General features: G+C 42.8%; 1 protein-coding gene across 1 annotated transcript in view; it reads left to right on the plus strand.

Annotated features, from left to right (window-relative positions):
* Window positions 1-11,858, plus strand: part of LOC137150996 (amine oxidase [flavin-containing] A-like) — a 45,566-nt gene extending 33,708 nt beyond the window's left edge. The window contains exons 7-15 of the mRNA XM_067545151.1: window positions 1,580-1,729; window positions 2,075-2,234; window positions 3,111-3,207; window positions 5,293-5,346; window positions 6,249-6,306; window positions 6,762-6,859; window positions 8,307-8,418; window positions 9,508-9,570; window positions 10,091-11,858. Coding sequence (XP_067401252.1) covers window positions 1,580-1,729; window positions 2,075-2,234; window positions 3,111-3,207; window positions 5,293-5,346; window positions 6,249-6,306; window positions 6,762-6,859; window positions 8,307-8,418; window positions 9,508-9,570; window positions 10,091-10,246 — 948 coding nt within the window. The 3' untranslated portion in view covers window positions 10,247-11,858. The remainder of the gene's footprint in view (window positions 1-1,579; window positions 1,730-2,074; window positions 2,235-3,110; window positions 3,208-5,292; window positions 5,347-6,248; window positions 6,307-6,761; window positions 6,860-8,306; window positions 8,419-9,507; window positions 9,571-10,090) is intronic.
* The last annotated feature ends 12,422 nt before the right edge of the window (window positions 11,859-24,280 follow it).

The raw sequence follows: 24,280 nt of genomic DNA on the forward strand, positions 1-24,280 counted from the left end.
TTCCCTCCACACATTCTCTTCCATACACTTCTTTTTTTGCTGCTGTTATATCTGCCATTTCGGTTTCCATGGCCACTTATTATTGAATGTTTGATGTCCTTCAAGCATACAAAGCAAGTGGAGTTGAAACTAAATATAAGTGTAGTAAAAAGTTACTTGGATAACTTGATTGAGATTTTTAAATGTTCTTTAGTCAGAGTAGCACGGAGGCCTTGATGATCATAAAACATTGGGTAAGGTCTTAGCTTTGGGACTGATTTTTTTTTGGGGGGGAAGCTCCCTGCATTGGCTAATGCAGCAAGGAATGTTAACAGTTAAAATCTTAAAATATGTATATCACTAGGATTTCCCTCTCTTTGTTGTAACCTCTGGTGGCAAGAAGTAGAAATGGGTACTGAAAGGTTCCACCCTCTTGAAAGACTTGTTCCCATGTGAGCTGCCTTTTGTCACCCACATTAGAATATTTACTTCCTGGGTTATGTAGTGTGGCAGGAATCCAGACATGTGCACAACTCACGTGTTTCATTTGACTCCTTTGGGTGAGGTTTTGGAAGGGAGCACACACTTGAAAAAAATAAAGAAATAAATTTCACCCAAGCAAAGATGTTTGAATATTTTGGACTTGACACCTCTCCACCCTCTCATCAGTCTTCTGCTCTGGCCATCCTAATCTCAGGCAGTAAGTGACATCAGTGGCTGCTAGGCCTGTCAGTATAGTGTGGTGAAATGGAAAATCATCATAATATTACAACTGTCTTCCGAAGGTTGTAGGTAAAATAGGAAAGATTAAAGAGAGAGCCCTTGGAAAAATGTGATGGCAATAAGAGGGATGGTTCATTTTTGTTGTGCCCAGAACTTGTACAATTTTCTGGCTTCTGCCCCTAAAATAAATATAAAGTAAATTTAAAAAAACAAAACGGGGAAAAATGATAAATCCTTCTAATGCCAAAAGCTAAGAAAAATATTTTTAAACTACTTTTAGCTTCAACTGCAGTCTTTCTGCCCAGCTCCTCTGAGATCATTTCCTCACAGCTGATCCCAATTATATTGTATATGGAAGTGAGGTACTTGTTACAGCTGATAGGAAAAACAGAAGGGGATTAGAGCTTCCACCAGGTCTCTGCACTGCAAGCACAGAGAAATGTTTGTGGGGATTTTCTCTTCATTCAAGGCAACAGAATCCTTGTGCTCTCTCAGGGAAAGCAGAAGGTCCATGCTTGACATTCTTGGGGCCAGATTAGATCAGATCCTGCTATGTTGCATATGAGTGTGTTGACAGAATGTTAATATGTAAAATAAAAGGCCATTCATTATTGATTAAGTAGCATGCTTGTGAAGCTGAAGTACCACTTTAAGAATCCTTTCTAATCTAATTGATGAGTCATTCAATCAACTGATTAATAACTACAGAAGCTAATGCAAAAATTATGGGAATAGTCACTGGGACTCAGATTTTTAAAACAACTCTTGAAAATCTGGCCTTGTTTGTGGGCTCTGTGCACCTGAAAATCTGGCCCTGTTCTTATGTGTTAACAGAATTTATTATTGACTCTACTCTGATTTCTTTTTTTGTTTCCAGGAGAGGAAGTTTGTTGGGGGTTCTGGTCAGATTACGGAAAAGATAAGGGATCTCCTCAAAGGCAGAGTTAAACTGGAGAGGCCCGTAGTCCGCATTGATCAGTCGGGCGATAATGTTATCGTGGAGACTCTAAACCATGAGATATATGAGGTAATTCAATAAAAATAATAGTTGTTTGTATTTTGGATGGGTGGGGAGAATGTCTGCTGCAGCTCTTAGCCAAATGTAATCAGCACCACACATTTGTGTGTGTCTGCTTCTCAAACTCCCTGAAAGTCTTTGAAATCTGCTTTACTCGTTTATTTATGACGGGGAGTCATATTAGTGTATTGTTAATTTGTTCTTGACGTTAATCGACCTTTTCTCTGCTTTATTTTATTGTCATTTTATATTTTAGTGCTCACAAGGTCATCTTAAATAAAGGAAAATAATGTTTCTGTTTATGTCTAAGTTTGCAGGTGTGTGTGTATTACATATCAATGTCTTATGTTTCAGGGCAGGTATGTGATTAGTGCCATCCCCCCAGGCCTTACTACAAAGATCCATTTCAACCCAGAACTACCACCAGAGAGAAACCAGTTAATTCACCGTCTTCCTATGGGTTCTGTCATTAAATGCATGGTGTACTATAAGGAAGCCTTCTGGAAGAAGATGGGTACGTGGGTATCAACTAGGGGAAAAATGAAGAACATGGGGGTTTAGTGTTAAACCCATGGCGTTAAAGTTAGTGTATTATCTTTAAGTCTTGGAGAATGGGCACAATTTTTCCCAGGACGGTGTGTAAGGATGCTTCATTTCCAACATTAGAACATCCACCATTGCATTAAACTGATAAAAAAATTTTTTATATTATGAGGATTTATCTCTCTTCAACCAGCCATTAATTGACTGGGATTAGGAAGAAGTTTCCCCTAGGACCAGATCATTTCACTGTTGTTCACTACAGGGTTGTTTGAACCTGCTTCTGTAGTATCTGGTGCTGATCCCTGTCAGAGCCAGGATACTGGACAGGATGGATCAGGGGTCTGATCCACTTTGGCAATTCCTGTGTTATGTCCTACCCCTGCTGTTCCTGCTCTATTTCTATGTAATCCCCATTCAGAATTCCACAAAGAGTATGGGATTGAGTCTCCGCTGCGTAGACCTGCCAAGAATAGGGTTCTGTTGTTGTTTTGGGGAAGCTACTTGATGAACGAATACAATATATTTCTACTGGATCTGAATTTTTTTGCAGTTTCTGTTATCTTATAATTGTAAGTCCCATAACTTTCTGTGAGTCACAAATAATTCATGCAAAGCAACAAAATCCACATTTAAAAACAAATTAGGATGCGTGTATACAAGCAGTTTGGGAAACTGTACTGACAGGGAGAGAGAGAATGCTAGAAGAAGGTTCCAGATTTCTAGATATTACCAGTGAATGAAGAACATCTGTGCGTTTACTTTTTACTGAAGTTTTTCATTTCTACCAGTGAATAACACTCAGCAGTTGTTATATCTGACTGCCATCTTGTTTTCTTTCTCCTGTCAGATTACTGTGGTTGCATGCTTATTGAGGACGAAGAAGCTCCAATTTCAATAACCTTAGATGATACCAAACCTGATGAATCTGTGCCTGCCATTATAGGGTAAGGTGCCTATAGTCTGTATTCCTAGATTTATAGATGCTTTTTAAAGAACTGGAGGGATGGAAAGCATGCAAATCACTATAGTGATATTCATCCTCATTCCTCATTGTGAGGATGCATGCAAGGCACCCTAGGCCATCAACAGCCCTTGGGCATCCTGTTATGTGGGGATAAAGTAGCTATACAGCCCCTTCAAGTCTCTGAACTCCTTGCAGTGAGGCGTTGCACCCACTCTAAGTAGACCAGTGCCGAGGAGGCTGGTGGGAAGGGAGGTACATCATCCAATGTGCCTATTCCCTTGGTTGAAGCTAAGAACACATTTAAGTGTTTTGCTGAATTAGGCCCAAACAGTTAAACCTCTCTTACTCAAATTTAGCACGCACCTTGCTTTGGCCACACTGCACCTTCTCTTCTGGCCATGCTGAATCCCTGAAAATGCATCTGACAGAAGCCATTGTTTGCCTTTAATCTGCAATGCATTAAAGAGAGAGGAAAGACTTTTCCTCACAGCATCTTGTAATTAGGTCAAAGAACAGCTGTTAAGTGACGGATTTGAAATTCTGGAGAAACTGACAAGTATTTAGCATTTCATTTTGGAAGGAAAGCTGGAAAAAGTGTAACAGCATTTAGTGGCTTTTGAAAAGAGTGAATTAAGTGAATATACATTTTAAAAAAACTTTTACAAAATGTTTCTATTTTAAACCCAAGGCGAACCTTCCAAACAAGCTGAAAAAACACTTGTATGTATATATACAAAATAATTGCATGTATAGTACCATACAGAGAGAACCTAACATTCCTATTGAATTGTGTAACATTATGGGCACAAAGTGTTAGAATGTCCATGTTCTGAGCTCCATGAAACCCCTAACGTTCCTTTCAAATTATTGTCAACAACAGGAATGTAAATATTTTTTCTTGCTACTAAAATCAATGTTGGAATGATCTCTTTGCTAATATGCACAACTTTATAAAGGACTCCAAGAGCCAAATTCACCTGAGTTATAATCTCCATGGAAGTCAGTGGATTTATTCCAGGATCAATTTGACTCTAGCTGAAACATCTTAGAGCAATTACGGACAGGAATGTGACTGTAGCCTTCTACACTGCTTGTCATAAAATATATTTTGTGTGTGTACTGTAGCCTCACTCCCCGGCAATTGCCCTGTAGCTGACCTTGTCATGGATCTTTTATTAAAATAAATTGTATTGGCTTTGTGGTAGGGGCAGCTACCTGGAAATTTAGAAGGACAAGAAAAGGAAAGTCCAGTTCAAGGAAACTGAGGTCTCAATCTCCACCAATTTGGATTTAGGTTTCAATATGGAAAGAAAGGCTGCACGTGTTGTGTTGGTTGATTATCTCTGTCTTCCCGCTAGATGAAGAGCAAGGTGTTGCCTAATTCTAGCCTAATTCTGTTCCCAGTGAAGTCAGTAGGCATTTTACCACTCATTTAAGTGGGAGGAGAATTAGGCCAATGCTGAACAAATTTGAAAATTCCACTCCAGGGGTGTCTATTGATGCTTCTAAAATTGTGAGCTCTCTTTGATACCAATAACCATGGGGTACTATTGACCCCCTGTGCCGATCCTAATGTGTAGATGGAGTTGCTTTCAAAGGGCTCTGCACCACTCTGAGATCTCTGCCAGAATTCAATATTGGACAACTGCTTGTCAATAGTCTATGTCTCTGTCACCTTAAAATTGAATTGCTGTACTATACTGTAGCTGGGGCTACACCTACAACCCATTAGGAAACTTCAGCTAGCATAGCACGTGGGAATCAGTTTTGTTAGCTTCCTGCATAGAGCACTTTACTCCTGCGTTTGTGATCTCCTTACAAATCGATCATTTCCAGACATAATGCAACAAGCTATTGAATATAGATAAATGTTCAGTTCAGGAGCTGGACAATCCTTCATTGACTCGAGTGTTAATTAAGCTTTTTAGATGGTGAAAGAATGAGGCTTACCAGTGGTGTGCTTGCTTCACTCATTGTAAAGTCTTTGCTTGACTTTATGCCTTTCCTTTGTAAATCAGTTTGTGTACTGACACTGCGCAGTACTTATGTCCTCTTTTCTCTTTAGTTTTATCCTTACAAGAAAGGCCTTTAGATTGGCACATGTCAGCAAAGAAGAGAGGTAAGAACCTACACATTTTAAAGACTGGTTCTATAAAAGAGTCTGTTCTTTAAGTTGCTTCATCAAATAATTTTATATACACATAGAGCAACTACAGATAATAGTATTCCCCAGACTCCGGGAGCCAAACTCAGCCTGTGTAAGCAGGCACAGCCCCCAGTGAATCCAGTTTAAGGGTATTTTAAAGTGTCTATATGCTATTTGCTTTTCCGTGTTATCACTAGCACATTGTCTTTCATAGATACTCTTGGGGCACTGTTTTTGTCTGTGACAACTGCTGGCTGCTGCAAAGACTCCAAAATGCTTTCTTCCTGACCGTTTTCACATAGCTGGTCCATTAGTGAAATGATGGGAGTGCTGAAGTACATAACTTTTGTCCTTCCCATACAAGCCAAACAAAAACCTTCTAACATTTTATTGTTATTTACATACATGTATAAACATCCATGTCTACAACAGTACTATTTCCACAGCCATATATGAAAGAAGAGGCCAGGTGAAGCCTATTTTGTTGTTCATAATAAATAAAATACCATTTAGCATGTTACAAGTCAAAATCTACTCTCAGCTACCCTGTTGTAAATCTGGAGTGATCTCATTGGAGCTATTCCAGACTTATACCTGTGAACCTGAGTATAATTTGACCCTATAATCCTCAAATAACTCTACAAAAGTTAATTTATTGGCTCTCAGTCCAACATGAGCCTCCCAAATGTGATATCTGGATTTAACACTTAGGCATCCATGTTTGAAAATTTGGCTTAAGAGTATGAACTTGGAATCAGTTGTACATACAAAAATAACTTTTAACGTATGGGAACAAATTTTAATGTGAAGAACAACAGCAAAGAATGAGGTTTTTTCTCACTTGTTTTCTGATCACTGTTTGTATTTGTGTTTAGGAAGAGAAAAATCTGTGAGCTGTATGCCAAAGTGCTGGGCTCAGAAGAGGCTTTATATGTAAGAAACCACTGTCTGTTTTTTCATCTCCATTTTTGCTAGTGCTGTTTGTTTCTTCTGAATGGTGAAGCAAAGACAAAAACATTCAAGTTTTAATTCTCAAAAGCAATGCAGGTTATGCCATTTGATACTTGCTTTCCCTGAGGCTGGTGAGCCCCAAACACTACAGGGAGACAAGAACTCTATCTCTATACCACAAAAGAGGATAAGAATTGTCAACGTTGTCTCTGTTATATGGGAGATCAAGGCTCTGTAGAAGTTCAGACCTGCTCATTTTGTGCTGTTGGGTAGTATTAACAGAGTGCAGTGTCAGTCCTGTATCAGAATTGTAAAAAAAACAACATTCTAGTTTTTTTGTTTCCTAAAAGCCAAACATTTACTTATTTTGTTTCCAATATCCTAGCCAAGGGCTAGGTCTATCTATTTGGTCTATCTTGTTTTGTTAACTTTTACAGCCAGTGCATTACGAAGAAAAGAACTGGAGCGCAGAACAGTATTCAGCAGGCTGTTATACAGCCTACTTCCCACCAGGCATCATGTCTCAATATGGAAGGTAAACTAGAGAACATTTTTCTTTTTGTTGTAATTTCTCTGTAATTGTTATAATATTCTTTCCATACAAAACATAATGAACATACAGCATATGGGTGAAATCCTGGCCCCACTGAAGTCAAGGGGAGTTTTGCTATTGACTACGATAGAACCAGGATTTCACCCACAATCTTCAGTGAAACAGAACACACTGCCTAATGGACATATGTGAGCAATACAAGACCTCTTCTCTTTAGGTCACTGACCATTTTTGCTGCTTAAAATGTTTAATATGTTGCTTTAGGGCTTTCTAAAGGAGTGATGCTTTACCCATTGAAGTCAACAGGACCCTTGCCAATAACTCAATACATGCAAGGTCAGACTCAGGCAGAGCTGATTCAGTTACAGTCATTGGGAAGGAACAAATAGGGATATACATACATTTTTTGTATAGATAACCCCACCAAAAAAACTACATACAATTCTTGCACATAATTAGGAGTAGGCAAATTGCTTTGTTCCATATGGCCCACTTCAGATACTAGTGATTAAATGTCCAGTTATATTTAAGTACTTGTGGCAAATATGATACTCCTTCCTGCACATGATGGGAACAACCCAGCAAACCATACATCCTTGGCAAGGGCACACTGTGGCCCTTTAACATTTGTCTCAAGCTGACTGTCAGTCATCTGGGGAATATCCTGCCCATGTTTCAGGATGCTGGGGATCCCCTGAGCATGTGGGTGCTATATTTTGTTATCCTGAGTGCCATGGAGTGATGGGTGAAGTTACTGCTTTGTCCTTGGGCAGAGCTAGTCTCTGGCAGCTGTTTAAAGTCTAACCCCATGTTTCCTCCGTAACCACTAGAGACTCCCTCTCTATGAAAAGGGCGTGCAGTTCCTGTGGCTGTGTTGCCCAAGAAGCTTACAGAGTTTGTGCAACTGAACTACAGCAGCCCAGGGCCCTAAAGGGAAAGATGCAGCTTTCCCTTCTGCATACAGAGATATCTGTCTCTCTTCCCCTTTTGCTGCAGCCATACAAATGGGAAAGTTCTGCTGAATCTCAAAATATAAGACCAACCCATCACTGCAAAGGCATCATTCATATCCATTTGTAATGAAAGAATAAAAGCAAAGCAGCCATAGAGGGGAAACAAATCCATTTAACCACAGTGCATTTCTGGAGCCTCTTAGGATTGTTCCCTATTCAAGCACTAAAAGGAGACCTCTTTTGAGATATCAGTTTGTCTTGGATTTTCTCTGACTCGGGTCTTGAATAATGTTATAGCGGCAGGTAAGATGCAAACCTAAGGGAACACCCTAATGCATTTCTTTCCCTCTCCATACCAGCCCTTTGGGAATTATTGAGAAATTTAACAAGCTCTGGTGTGAAGGGCAATAATTGCTTTTTGAATGATCCATCAACCTTCTGTTAATGTCCTCTGACATTTTACACTTTTTTGAAAGGACCATTCGCCAACCACTCGGCAGGATCTATTTTGCTGGCACGGAGACCGCTACCCAATGGAGCGGGTACATGGAGGGGGCTGTGCAAGCAGGAGAGAGAGCAGCAAGAGAGGTACGATTAGCCATTTTTCCTTGATCATAGCTATTGAAGACCAAAAGAGGCCAGATATTCCATGGAGGTTTCAAACTTAGTATCTGACTCGGAGTATGTCTGCACTTCAAGCTGAGGATGTGATTCCACAGCTCGAGGAGACACATCTATGCTAGTGGTCATGGAGCTAATGCACTAAAAATAGAGTTTAGTTGTCATGGCGTGAGTGGCAGGCCACCCTAAGTATGTGCCTGTCTGAGACCACAGGCACAGATTCGGGGCTGTTAGCCCCGCCCACCAGTCAGGCCACTCTGGCTACATTCTACTTTTAGTGTACTCCTCACTGAGAGCTAGTGCAAGTGCGTCTCCTTGAGTTGGGAATCATGCCCTGCTCAAAATGTAGACATGCCGTTGGTGCATTAGCTACTATAGTAGTACTAATGAAAGAGGGCTCCTACAGTTAACAGCAGCAAGATTCCAAAACACCACGAGCCAAAGTTTAACTATGTTCTGTATAGCATTAACTCCACAATCAAGAACCTTCAGAGGCAAAAATTTACATCCCTGTCCCCGTGATCTGCAATCCAACCAGGGTCACTGCCAAAAGATTTTCGATCTCATATGTAACACAAGATTAAACTTACTTCAGTTTTTGCCTGGTGGGTGAAACCTATCATAACTGTCTTGAGTGGGGAAAACTGCAGTGGGGAAAACTGCAGTGTGTGTGAATTACTATACGAAGTTCCACATCTTACATAATAGAGGAGCCATTAAAATGTTCCCTTTTACTTAGATCATTGTACAGCTGCACGTTAGTCTGATTAATAGCCATTATATTTTCACAGATACCACCAACTCTGTCCCCTTTTTCTTAGCTTACTGATATCATCTGACAAATTGCTAGTCGCTTTCTGGCTCAAGGCATGCACTGCTAGTAATGTCAGTGCTTCTTTCAGATTTCAAGTTCTCTGACTTTTAGCTCATGAAAAAAATAAGTTTTTTTCATTTTCTTCTTATTATTTAATGCTACCAGTCTATGTAACCAGCAATGTTACCTTGCTTATTAAATAAAACATGAATGTTCATATGGTGTCATTATTTTTCCTCCAGATACTGCACGATATGGGAAAGATCTCAAAGGGTGAAATCTGGATACCTGAACCAGAGTCAGAGGCAAGCTTTATCTCCCGTGTATTTATTTGTAGAGCAATAGCTAAACACAGTATTCAGGTTGCTAGCCCTAGCTAAGTTCTTATAGGAATGGGGCCATATTAGAGCTTCTGATCACCTAATGTTATGAATGAATTCATCTTCCCAACACCCCTGTGAGGAAGGGAAATATTGTTCTCTGTTTTGCAGATGGGGAACTAAGGCCCAGAGAAAATGACTTAATTGCCCAGGGTACTACTGGGATTCTTGGAATAGCTAGCAAATGAACCTAATTCTGCTGAATCCCAGTCCAGTTCCTTAACTGCAAGATCACCCTTCTTCCCAAACCTGTTGTCTGATTTACATCAGTGGTTCTCAGCCTTTTCCATACTGTGACCAAGTTATAACAGATGAAATTTTGGGACCCCCATTTAGCTAGAAAGAAAGAAAAACACTTGATTTATATAATACTTTAGTGAGCTCTATACTCTCTCTCTTATAGCAGAGGTGACCCTGCACTAATCCTGAATGTTCCTTCTTCCAGGATGTCCCAGCCCAGCCAATCATTACAACTTTTTGGGAGAGAAACTTGCCGTCTGTACAAGGACTGCTGAAGCTTGTTGGATTTTCCACTTTCTTCACTTCAGTGGCTGCCATTGGGCTGTTGACCTACAAAAAGGGGCTGCTAGCTCAAAACTAAAGAATGTGTCCATGGGAAGTTGCACACTTGCTATTTTCCCCTTCCCAATCCCAGGGTTGTCTTTGGAGAGGAGTCACCCAGAAAGCCGGAAAGGGCAAGAGACCTTCTTTAGATTTTCTTTTGAACACCTGCATTTAACACACCAAAACCATTTAAATCAGTGTCAGTTAAACAACAGAAAAGATCAATTGTGGTGAAAGAAGTGGCATTTCTATTTTCCTTCTGCATTAATTTGTCTTGATTGACAGCATAAAATCAATTGCATATATTTCCTAATATCTGAAGGGGAAAATCCAGAGCAAAAACTTTGCAAAGTGCAAGATGCCTTTGTATAATACATTTTCTTCAATTTGCTGTTTTATTTTTGAAAACGTGCAATTAATAAATATCTTTGTTTTAAATCCATCTCTGTGTAGAGGCTCAGTAGGTTAGAGGGCTTGTCTGTAAAATACCTGTTACACATAAAAGACTGACAAACCAACCTGATTTAGAATTGCAAAAATAAATTAAAAACATATTTGATTAATTATTAGACAGAAATACAGAACTTAGCAATGAGCTGAATAAATACAGATAATTAGCATCCAGAACCTCCCTTCCCCCTCCCCGAAGCTCAATACAGCAAGAAAAAGAAGTGCAGATGAACTTTTTGATTGTATGTTGTTGAACAAATGGCTGCACTTGATTAACATGGAAGATCTGTATCTCAGTTGTTCCTTTTCTGTGGGATACTCCCACATTATGGATCTGTCACCTTCTGTCCCATAAGCACATGATGCTGCCTTGCCTGTTATTAAAATTGACAGAAGTGAATTAGCGAAGTTATAGACCAACTGACCTATGATACTAAAGACATTATTTTCAGAATGTCAGCAGTTTCCTGGCTCCCTATTAATTTGCTGTTTCACTTGATGTATAATCTGTACTGCCCCCTTACTTTAAGGGGAAAGGTGGGACTTGACTTACTGCCTTGTAAATTACATTAATTGGATGCTTCTGCCTATCCCACTGTTATACATGAGGCATTGATTGCTACATTCCAAGAATGCTTCTTGCACTTGGAACTGTTTGTTTTCCAAATAAACATTTTTCAGTGTGTTAATTTAGAGTAAAAACAGAATGATTTAAAGGCCTGATCCTGACATCACTGACGCCAAGAAGATTTTTGCCATGAACATCAGTGGGAGCAGATGCAGGCCCTGAATGAACATTAATCTGCACCTCTTGGCAAAACAGAATCAAGGTTGTCTTCTACTGTCCTGGGAGACCTAAAACTACTCAGCTGCTTTCTGCAATTCTCTCATGCTAAGTGATGAGCTTAGAGAAGCCAGAGTGTGTCCACTGATTAAATTAATTAGGTGTTTACAACTTGTTTTCTGCAGGAGCTGGGCTATAGTTGGTGTGGTGTGTTCTCCAGAAGTATTAACCAAATAATTACTGTTCACTGAAATGGAATATATACATTTCAAAATATGCCATGGTTGTTAATTGCTTTTAAGAATGTGGATATTGTATGTATGTCCAGGAGTTCCATTGTAATTCAACATTAGTGAAATGTGCCTTTAAAAATAGTCCTCAAATCTTGATAAAAGAATCCATTTTGTAAAGCTTTCTTCAGACTTTCACTTGCATCATTTTGTGAGCTTGCCAACAGCATCCTACTTATTTTAGGCTTTGCCATCTGCACCTACATTAAAGCTCTAAGTGCATCACATACAATAAAACCAAAACACATCCAATTGATCTTAATCACTGGACACAGAAAGATAAGTCTTCTCAGCCCATGTGTCCTCCCTCCACTCTCACTCTCTGTGCCTTAGAGAAGACATGAATGTAGTTCAGACTGGAGTAAACTCAGTGTAGACTCCAGTGAACCAAGGTAGGAAACTATTTCCAAAGGGAAGGACTTTTCATGGAAACAACTTGCCACCAGTCCACTTCCAATAGAAACTGGGCACTGCTAGTGCCAGCACTTCAGATGATCACAACTACCACCGTGAGAAAGGTACTCGCTCCAGTAGAGAGCCCAACACTACTGACATCTTTTTGCTCAAAGCCATTGCATGAGAATCATCCAGGCTACCCCAGTTTCTCCGAAGTCAGTAAGTTATTTGTAAGATGAGCTTGAGTTTTCATCTACAGCTTCTCTATCCATCTGGCGCACGCACACACTCTCGAATTTAGTTTTTGGGAAAAGACAATAATTTCAGCAATGTGGAAATGTTCGATTTTCAATATACGCAGTGGCAGTGCTAAACTCTTATTCAAAGGGAGTTTGCAGCAATCTCTCTGCAGAAAGTATTTTAAAATAGATCATTTTGGAATTCAGTTCTGCTGAGGTCGACGAAGGAAGAACAGCCGCAACCAGTGTTGTTTGCCAGACAAGTGGCCACCTCTCTAAGTCATCTTTACACCCCTCCAGCAGTGCACAGCTGACATACATGGCCAGCTGAGGATTCTGATGCACTGAGGAATCCTCCAGCAATGTAGAGGTGGTACAGAAGCAATGAAGCACCTGCCACCATGCCTCAAAGGGGCAACATGTCAGGGGCATGGCCACAGGAAGGGAACATGGCCTGAGCGGTGCTGCATTCTGGCTGTCCCTGGCTGCAGGAATGGCCCTGTGATCTGCTGCAGACAGGCACTTAGAGCACCCCTGAGCTGCTCTGAGGGGTGCCTGGGGTTGAATATTTCACTGACTTAATACATGCTATATACCCCCTCAAATACTTTCACCTGTGTGTGTATGTAGGCCATTTGTTTGTGTGGATCTGAAATTAACTTCTTTCTAAGACAGCTTTTATGCACATACTGTAAATGAAGGAAAATAACCTGACGCTACCTATAGCTAACGTGGGACTAAAACAAAGAGACACCAGGATTAGAAGCAGTGGACATTTTTTCTTTTCTAGTTTTCCAGCTGATCACAGACAATGCTTGCAATGTACTTTAGTGCTACAGTGCTGGAATAATTCAGCTGAACCTTCCCTGAATAATTTAACGTCGCCCGGTGAGTGTTCTGACACATCGCAGAGCGAAAAGCACTCCTTGCTACCGTGGAGACTGTAAATGGTATTTGAAATAGAAGTGTTTGATTAAAATTGGCATTTTGGAATCTCCTGCTGCTGGTAGGCACCATGCTGCTGCTGAAAAAGGACAGCATTTGTGGTTGTGTTAGAGATTATAAAGCAAAAGGGAAACTGGTTTAATACCCTTTTGACAATCAGAACAACTTTACTGTTTAAACATTTGGCTTTAATATTAAACAGCCAAGTTCTTTCCAAAACCAATTTTAATATAAAGTAGGATGGAGTTTATCATCTCTGGGTTCAAATTGAGCCATTCCCATTGTTAAAGTACTACTGTTAAAACATAAGTGGAAGCAGTTCCTTCCACGGAGAGCCTTTTATCTTAAGTTTGCCGTGCATATTCAGTTATGTCTTGTTGCTATTTTGACACATGAATTCAGTGCTCATAGAAAGATGTCAAAAGATGCCCTCAATCTTCAGGGCTATCAATTTAGCAAGTGAAGAGCAGATAAGCACAGGCAAATGGTAGCAACACAGGCTTCCCTACACGGCCTCACCTGTGCAACTATCCCCTCACCAGTGGGGCTCTTGCTGAGCATCCTGGCCCATTTCTGAAGCGTGCCTCAGCGCATGCTAGACTTTAAGGATGGGAAGTTAATGAATGATTAAAGTTAAGCATGTGCTTAAGGTCTGCACTGGATTTAGCAAGAGGGCTCAGCATCTTGCAGGCCCAAATCCCTAGAAGAGAGTGAGGTGGATTCATCCCTGCTTCAGCACCCCAACAGAAATTAAATGGATTGTGACTTGGTCCCCCACCACAGACTACAGCAGCTTCAGAGCTGCCCTGATTTGCACCTCATTGCCAGTGCAGGATCTCACAACAACCAGACTCCTTCCAATGCCTTTCCCTCAGCCCACCTCAGAACACCCCTGGCCCAGGGAATGCTGCAACCAGGACGAGTTGGCACGAGATTGTGATTGTACTGAATCTGGGACTGCCCAGGTAACAGGAGTGACTTGCAGTTCTCCAGGAATATATTCTCCTTATTAAAAGAAAGGAGGCAATGTTCTAACCCACAAGGAAAGGGCAGAATCCCAAGGAAATACTGAATCTTTATCCTCACGTGGGGTTCCATCAGGTGCTGTTGGTAAGGATAAGTATCAAGGTACCAGCATGGAGTGACAGTACTTAAGACCTACACTAGGCCCTTCAGAATGGCCAGCATGAGTTTTGTCTTTGTAGAAGACTGAGCTGACACAGTTAGAAAGGCAGAGTCTCTCTTTGCACCATCCCTGAGCTTGGCCTTAAGTACCACACTGTCCAGCCCCTGTGGAAAATGATGGAACAAGCCCATGGAATCCTGTGAAGGTGAGAATGCTATGGATGCACCACAGAAAAATAAGGGATAGTGAAGGAGACACTCAGAGAAAAAAAGGAAATAAAAACTCCAAAAAGAGGGAAGCACTTAGGGTTAAAATCTGATTTAAAAGTCTTGGGGAGGAGAGGAAGCAAGGGAAAAGACTGATCTGTGATGTGTTGAAGTACAAAGGCTAGAGCAAGCACAGATTGAGGGAACAAATGAGAGAAGAAAAAGACTTCAGAAATAGCTACACGCTAACAACGAAATAAAATAATCAACAAAGAAAAGTAGACAAAATATCTAGATAAGAGAAAAATATGTGCTACAGATCCCTAGCATTTCTTTTATTATCTAGCTCAGATACATGGCCATAGGACCTGAGAGCCTCACAATCTTCAATGTATTTATCCTCACAATACCCCTGTGGGGTAGGAAAGTACTATTAGCCCCATTTTACAGGTGGGGAATTAAGGCACCAAGACGCTAGGTGACTTTCCCGAAGTCTCACAGGCAGTCCGTGGCACAGAATGGAATCTATGGTGTCCAAGTTCCAGCATGAACCTTCACTTTCATTTGACAGAAAGGGTTCAGATACTACAAAATAACCTGTGCTGAGAGGGTTGCGTTCATCAAATTGTAACTGAACCTGTGGCTATTGGGGTGCATGTGCAAATTCAGCCCTAATGAAAGCCTGGAGGGGCAAACAGCACCCCTGGGCAAGTAATGTCCACCTGGCACACACATCCCTGTGCTTGACACTCAGCAGGTTGCTGTCTTTGGGGCCCCATACACTAGACTTGTGTGCGCAAGCTTCCCTTGGTCTGAGTAGGTTGAGGCATTGTCTCGCTCCTTGACCTATCTTGTCACATGTTCTAAGCATGGACTGTCTCTAACCCCTTCAGCGAAACAGGGCCACAGAGTCCCCTGGAGCTGTGCTGACCATGCAGATTCTGCAGTTGCTTAGGCACACCTTTGCCCACAGCTCCAATCTTGTGGGTTTACAATTTAACGTGTCAGAGACACATTATATGTGAAGCAAGCAGTCACACGTATAGGCTTTACAAAGGTTTCTTAACACATTACTCTTTCCTTGGATAGCACAGAAGATATACAGCTCTGGACAAACAATAAAACATGCATTTCCCTGTTTCAATTTCCTCACAATTCTAATGTATTCGTTGGGCTTCAAAGTCCTCTCAGGAGTTCAGGCTCATAGACACGTAGGACTGGAAAGGACCTCACAAGGTCATCTAGTCTAGCCCCCTGCACTTATGTTAGGATCAGGCATTATCTAGCCCAGCCCTGTCAGGTGTTTAAGCTGCTCTTAAAAATCTCCAGTGATGGAGATTCCACAACCTTCCTGCACAATTTACTCCAGAGTTTAATTACTCTGACAGTTAGGATATTTTTCCTAATGTCCAATCTAAACCACCCTTGCTGCTATTTAAGTTCATTGCTTCTTGTTCTGTCCTCAGAGGTTAAGGAGAACAGGTGTTCTTCCTTCTCCTTGCAACAACCTTTTATGTATTTGAAAACTGTTATCATGTCCCCCTCAGTTGTCTCTTCTTCACACTAAACAAACTCAATTTTTTTCAATTTTCCCTCATAGGTCATGTTCGCTAGACCTTTAATCATTTTTGTTGCTCTTTTCTGGACTTGCTCCAATTTGGTCATATCTTGCCTGAAATGTGGCACCCAGAACTGGACACAATACTTCAGTTGAGAACTAAGAGGTTTTTAAGGTTTTTAAGCTGCGGCTTGACAAAACCCTCGCTGGGATTATTTAGCTGAGGTTAGTCCTGCTCTGAGCAGGGGGTTGGACTAGATGACCTCCTGAGGTCCTTTCCAACTCTATGATTCTATGATAATCAGCGCAGAGCAGAATGGAAGAATTACTTCTCACATCTTGCTTACACTATTCTTGCTAATACATCCCAGAATATTTGCTTTTTTTTACACTCTTGACTCATATTTAACTTGTGATCCTGCATGACACCCAGATCCCTTTCTGCAGTACTCCTTCCTAGGCAATCATTTCCCATTTTGTATGTGTGCAACTGATTGTTCCTTCCTAAGTGGAGTATCTTGCATTTGTTCTTCTTGAATTTCATCCTATTTATTTCAGACCATTTTTCCAGTTTGTCCAGCCCATTTGATTTTAATCCTATCCTCCAAAGCACTTGCAAGCCCTCCCAGCTTGATATAGTCCACAAACTGTACAGGTGTACTCTCTAGGTCATTATCTAAATCATTGATGAAGATATCGAACTGAACCAGACCCAGAACTGATCCCTGCAGGACTCTACTTGATATGCCCTTCCAACTTGACTGTGAACCACTGATAACTACTCTCTGGGGACAGTTTTCCAACCAGTTACGCCCACACCTTATTGTAGCGCCGTCTGGGTTGTATATCCCTAGTTTCTTTATGAGAAGGTCACGCAAGACAGTACCAAAAGCTTTAGTAACTTTGAGATATATACGACATCACTTCCCTCCTATTCACAAAGCTTGTTACCTTGTCAAAGAACGCTATCAGGTTGATTTTACACAATTTGTTCTTGACAACTCCATGCTGCCAGTTACAAATCATCGTATTATCATCTAGATCAGTGATCCTCAAACTTTTCAGGTCACACCCCTCCCCACCCAGGAGTGGCAATCGGGAGCCACTGCCAGACATGGGGCCAAAGCAGCATTTGGGGGCCGTGAGCTGGGGCCCAAGCTGTGCCTAGGGCCAGGGTCGGGCCTGGAGCTGAAGCTCTGGGGCCTGGGGCCAGGGCTGTGAATGGGGCTGTGAGCCAGGGCCACAGGATCTGAGGCCAGCAATGGGGCTGGGTGCCAGGGGCCGGGTCCTGGGTCGCGAGCCACGGCCAGGAGCCGGTGCTGGCCAGGAGCAGGGCCCGGGCTCCGGCCAAGAGCAGAGCTTGGGTGTAGGACGTGGCCAGGTGTGAGGCGCGGGGCCTGGGACACGGCCAGGCACAGGGCTCAGGACTGCAACCGGGAGCCGAAGCTGGGGCTGCAGCTGCGGGGGGATGGGGCCATTGTGGAGATGGCAGAAGAGATTGCACCTCTCGTGGGTTGGCCTAGGTCCCATCATGCCCCCCCCCCCCGGGGGGGGAGGGGAATGTGCCCCACAGTTTGGGGAACACTGTTCTAGGTGTTTGCAAATTGATTGCTTAATTATTTGCTCCATTATCTTTCGAGGAACTGAAGGTAAAGTGACTTGTCTATAATTCCCCGGGTTGTCTTTATATCCCTTTTTTCTAGAGTGGTACTATATTTGCCCTTTTCTAGTCCTCTGGAATCTCTCCCATCTTCCATGCCTTTTCAAAGCTAATCGCTAATTGCTCAGATATCAGATTTCAGTCGGCTCCTTGAGTATTCTAGGATGCATTTCATCAGGCTCTGGTGACTTGAAGACATCTAACTTTTCTAAGTTATTTTTAACTTTTTATTTCCCTATTTTAGACTCGTAGCCTATCTCATTTTCATTGGCATTCACTATGTTAGAAATTCAATCGCTACTAACCTTTTAAGTGAAAACTGAAACAAAAAAGTCATTTAGCACTTCTGCTATTTGCACATTTTCTGTTCTTGTTTTTACCCCCATTGAGTAACTGGCCTACCCTGTCCTTGGTCTTCCTCTTGCTTCTAATGTATTTGTAGAATGTTTTCTTGTTACCCTTTATGTCTCTATGTGGGCCACACATAGCACCCATAATGTGTTATGTAGGCCGCATCCAATACTATCTGTAGGGCCCTGAGGATGTCACATAGGCCACAGCTGTGTGCTGATTAGGCTGCAAGTGGCCCATGGGCCACAGGTTGAGAACCACTGCTCTAGCTAGTTTAATCTCGTTTTGTGCCTTGGCCTTTCTAATTTTGTCCCCACACACTTCTGTTATTTGTTTGTATTCATTCTTTGTAATTTGATCTAGTTACCACTTTTTGTAGGACTCTTTTTTTGAATTTCAGATCACGCAGAGCTCCTGGTTAAGCCAGGGTGGTCTCTTGCCATACTTCCTGTCTTTCCTACGCAGTGGGATAATTTGCTCTTTTGCCCTTAATAATGTCTCTCTGAAAAACTGCCAACTCTTTTGAACTGTTTTTCCCCTTCGATTTGCTTCCCATGGGATCTTACCTATCAACTCCCTGAGTTTGCTAAAGTCTGCCGTCTTGAAATCCATTATCTTTATTGTGCTGTTTTCTCTCCTACCATTCCTTAGAATCATGAACTCTACCATTTCATGATCACTTTCATCCAAGCTGTTTTCCACTTTCAAATCCTCAACCAGTTCCTCCCTATTTGTCAAAATCAAATCTAGAACAGCCTCTTCCCTAGTAGCTTTTTCCACCTTCTGAAATAAAAAATTGTCTCCATTACATTCCAAGAACTTGTTGGATAGTCTGTGCCCTGCTGTGTTATTTTCCCAACAGATGTCTGGGTAGTTGAAGTCTCCCATCACCGCCAACTCCTGTGATACTTCTGGCCCTCCTGCACATGGCTTCTCCTCCAGAACATGGCATCACTCTGGTCTCTTTCTCCATCTTTCTCCTGCCCAAGCTTCTTGTAAAAAGTAAAATGGCTGGTGAAAGCCCCTTTTCTCATTTAACCACCAGCCCCCGTTGCCATCTCTTTCCCTGATCAGCCTCATCAGGTAATCAAAGTCCCCTACCAGGTGACCTGTTGCTTAGTCACCACCCCCTAGAATTGAGACTTGAAGAACTGATTTTCCCTGCATGGCAGCCATCTCTTTTTTGTCCAAAGGTGCTTCATGTCAAAGGACTATCATCAAAGTTGAACAACCTTCCATTGTTAGCCGTGTGCCACCAAGCCTTGGAATTTTAGTTAAAAATGGAGGTAACGGATTCAGGAAAACAAATACCAGCTTTACAATCAAATTGGAGTATGCAGCTTCATAATGATATATACAGAGAGTTCATAATCTCAAACAGAAGTCATGAACTATAAATAGATTCCCGATATCAGATCCATCTTATATTGTTTAATTTCTGTTGTGCAATACAGACATATGGCCAAGTTCACCATAAATAATAGACTGATAAACCACAAAACTATTGACTCACTTATTAGCATTTTGTTAACTTTTTGTGTCTAAATATTTTATATATTCTCTCTAAACTTTATGAATGTTTTCCATGCTGTGCTCGCTAGCTTTTGATTGAAGTCCATGCGACTCCAGCTTCACTGCTATTGGTACTCGTGCTAGCTAGATCACTGCTACCTCATGTACAGCTACACATGCTGCACTCACACCTCTGATTGCAGTGTAGACATACCCAAATATAGTAAGAGGAAACAAATGGCAGAGAGAGATGGAATGACGTGCTCAAAGTCATCCAGCAGGTCAGGGGCAGATCAAAGAATTTAGCTCCAGGCACCTGTTTCCTATGCCCTCTCTACTAAACCATGTAAGTGTTTTTCTGTAGCCAGGAAACCATGCCAAAAATAAAGTGTGTGTGTGTGTGTGTTTTGGGGGATTTCTGCTGCTGCTGTCATTTTCTATTACCTGGACCCTGGAAGACAAGGACAAAATTAATAAAGCTATATAATAGCAGCAAAAATATACAAGTGATGGGAAAAGAAATTATCTTCAGTTCTGCGGTGGCATTTTTTTTGTTCTTTTTTTCTTTTGTTTCACCTCTTTTCAACTGTACAAATGACAACCTTTCGCTTTGCAAATATTCTATGCTAAAATGATTGTCTTCTGCCTGTAAAAGCCACGTTTTAATTTAGTGGAAAATAGGAAGGGCACATAAATGTGACTACTGTGATTTTTTTTTTTTTTGCACACAGCACCAAAGCTTTACACTATTTATCTTGGCTTTCCTGCCTTTGGTTGTATACACCATTCTGCTCTGTTATTCATAGCACTTCTCTCTTTTTAGTTTCTGTTTTACTTCCTGTTTTCTTACCTCATCTAACACAGGAAGAGTAAGAGATAATGTGTACTAACAGTCATCAAAAGCAGGAGTTTTTTATTATAGTCACCTTGGTCAAAAATACTAGCTAAACCCGGTGCTGTGTAGCTGAATAATAAAAGGCAGAGCCTAGAATTCAAAAGGGATTGTGCTTTATATGCTAGTCACAGCTACAGCAACTGTGACTAAACACTTCTTTCAGACCCACTTCTTTGTCAAAACACTGCACAGCTGAGTCTAACAATGAAATAAAAGTACAGTAGGCGCTTGTTTACAGCAACACCTTGTAAGAGAAACTGCCGCGTACGAGCAACATTTCCCCATGGAGCACTTCCCCTACTGTGAATTGTCCACTAGGTAAAGCAACATAGGCATCGCATAAGAACAAAACTTGTGACGTCACATCCAGGTTTGGGTGTGGTCATGTAGGATTGGGTGTAGGAGACTGGGGGAGGGGCATGTAGGGGCTTTGCCCCACCCCCCCTGCATCTTTCCACTCCCCTCCCGACCCTAGCCCTTCAGCGCAGCTCCAGGGCCCACAGCCCTGCCTGACAGTGCCTGCGTGGAGCATGTGTAGGGGGAGAGTTTTGGGGAGGGTCTGGAAGAGAGGGCTTTCTCAGGAGGGTCCCGGGTTGCAGCAGAGGTGCAGCTGCCAAGTTTCCTCCTCCCTTCCTGAGCATCTGGCTTGTAGGCAGCAGTTTTGCAATGGGGAGTATTGGTGACTCACTCCATCTCGGTTGCCAGTGGCAAGGTGTGCTGTTTTGAAGTGGGGGATCGGGGAATCCCCCTCTTCCCCAGAGCACTGATCTGTCCCCTTCACACCTCCCCCCATCTCCACTGGCTATGAGCCACATCCTCTCCCCACTGCTGCACACGGTGCCCTCCTCACCCATCTATCCCTCGCCCAGGTGGGATATGAAACCTCTCCCCGGCAGGTAGGCTCACTCAGCCATTTTGCTGACTGGGGGCTCCCCAGCCAAACCCAGGGTTCTCCTGCCCCATTCCTCCCAAAATTGGAATGCACCTACCCCGCAACTCATCCCCTTGCAACATGGCTGCCCCACCCCTCCAAAACACACACAACTTTCCATATGCCTTTGGTCAGCTGACACTCCCCATAATAGCAACCGCTGCTTAGAAACGATCTAGCAAAAGGGCACCGATACGTTGCTAGTAATGAGTGTCTACCATACCATGTTCTGGCTAAATGACAATATCACCTTATCAGCTCACAGACAAAACCCTGCAAGGCTGAAAGCTGATTACCAGAATAGTGACCCCTCACCCCAAGAAGACTCCTGTGGGCTAGTTCTCACACCCCCTCCAGTGCGTCCAAAATAATTAACTATATAATTAGAACAAACTGTAGGTGTAACAAAGCAAATTGTTGGAGGTGGGAGACATGGACTGGCATCTTAGGTCCCCAATTCAGAGTTGTGTCTAAGGTGCACTCAATGCAGCATGGGTAAATTGGGGAGGAAAAGGGTAACTGTACACCACTTTTGCAGCCTTTGAGGTCTGGGACCCAAAAGCTGCTGTGCCATCTCTATGCCACCCAAGGATTCTCCTTTACCATCAGAGGAATTCACCTGTAGACAATTAAGCCAGCTTCCCAGCTGCTTTATGCCATTGGAGCAATGTAAAACAGCCAGAATGGAAGTGAGAATCAGGCCCTTCATGTATACTAAATGCACCCTCTTGTGTTTGAGTTACAGAAGCAGAAAGGCATTTCTGCCCGAGTACTCGGCCTCTTACAAAATTCTGATTCTCCCAGTTCCCACTCTGTGCTACTTATTAAAAAAATGCTTAGGAAATAACATGCTTTCTATTTTAGTTTAATATTTTCAGTACCTTCTGGACTGAACTGGGACGCACAAGCTAAACTAGCTTTCATGCTTGATTTTGTTTAAGCATGATCATGCATTTCAATTGTTTAGAATAATGACTGTGTAATCCAGGGGAACATTTGAATGCTTTAACTCTGCAATGTTAGCTTCCACATCTGAAATTCTAATGTCATTTCTGCTAAGCGCACCACTGCTGTGAAAAGTGTTTTCTTACAACTTAGCGCATATGCAAATTGAAAGCCAACAGCCTGATAGTGACAGGACTGCCTTAGTGCATTATTAATATGCTTAGATTTTCCCCCCCTCTTACCATCAAACTACATCTAAGGTGCAGTGACTAATGACATCAGACATAGTCCTGGCAGATGCACTTGACAAACCTAATCACCCAAAAGTTGGGTATCCTGCTGCATAGCCACTCCCTGGCTCCATTATTTCTTTAACAACTTTTCATTTGTTGGGTGGAAATTGTGTTTGCCGCCCACACATTGAGTTAATATGAAAGTTTCTAAGTAAAGGAAGTTGGCAGTTCTTTGCTCAACTTCTTCTTGACATAGGTGAGATAAATGAGTCACCCTTTGCAAAAATAAGTATCTGCTCATCTGCAATGAAATGACACTGATGACTAAGGGATAAGGGCCTAATGCTCAGTGAAATGCCGTGGGAATTGGGTGTCTCTCTTCCTCAGGTCCCTTTGAAAATCCCAGGCGTGATTCGGGACAGATCTGAGGAACAAGAAGTTACTAAAGCACAGTTGTGACAGATCTTCCCATCGGCGTTACAAGAAAGATTTTAAGAGCGTCTGAAGGGCCCAGCGGGACGGCTCCGAGACCACTAAACAGTGCTGTGCCGAGAGGGGGGCCAAGGCCCCGGGCGCCGGTCTAGGGGGGTCGCCAGGCTGACCCTCCAAGACGCGCAGGAAGCGGGGGGCGCACAGAACCTCCTGCGCCCCCCGTCCTCTGTGAAGGACTAGGCCGGAGCGCACTTACCCACCGCTGCAGCTCCGCCGCCGGCTCAGCTGGGGCAGCCTCGCCCCCTGGCCTGGGGGCGTGGCCGGGCAGGCCAGTCACGACGCGGCGGGGGGGCGTGCGGGAGCAGAAGCGGGAGCAGCTGCAACTCAGCCTCCTGCGGCCCCAACCCTCCGCCCGTCGCGAAGGGCCGACCCCCGCGTCCCTCCCCTCCCCCGAGGCCGGGGGGTGAGGCCGCCCCCCGCATCCGAGCCGGCGCCAGGCGGTGGGGCTGCAGCGGGAGAGGCGGGCGCGGCGCAGCGCAGGTCTTAGATCAAAGTTTCCCAAAGCCAGGTCTGCTGAGTACTTGTTAGTGGTCCACAGACTGGTTCTCCTTGCTCCCAGTCCGAAACTGGACTTCACAAACATTTCAAGTTAAGCAGACGAATGAGGCTTTGCAGGATCCGCCCCACGGCTCTCCCATGGCTCTCTAAGTGCTTGGTTCAAAAGCCTTTGAACTCCATGGACAGTCACCCATTGCCTTCAGTGGTCTTTTACTTATGGCCTCCATGCGTCTCTGTCCCATGTTTTGGTTTGCCTGGTTTGCTTGCTCTAAAACTACAGGCCAGTTTCGCTTCTCATTTACCCAGCTTTTACACTGCTCTAATTCCACTTGCTTCAGCGTAATTAATCCTGACTAAGAACAGAATTAGCCCCTACATGTTTGAGGAATTTACTTAGAAGAAGTAACTTTGGAAGACTGGTATCATTATGACCAGCACAATGGAAGATCACCTTCATTTTCATGCTCAGGATCAATTTATAGATGCCTTCATTAGCAAAATGTACAAAACATGCAGATGGTCCAGCTTCCCCACAACCCTGAGAAGGCTCATTAATTGGT

This window comes from Emydura macquarii, unplaced genomic scaffold (assembly GCF_026122565.2).
Source record: "Emydura macquarii macquarii isolate MOO-44397 ecotype Brisbane River unplaced genomic scaffold, CSIRO-AGI_Emac_v2 contig_1043, whole genome shotgun sequence".
In the NCBI taxonomy this organism is placed as follows: Eukaryota; Metazoa; Chordata; order Testudines; family Chelidae; genus Emydura; species Emydura macquarii.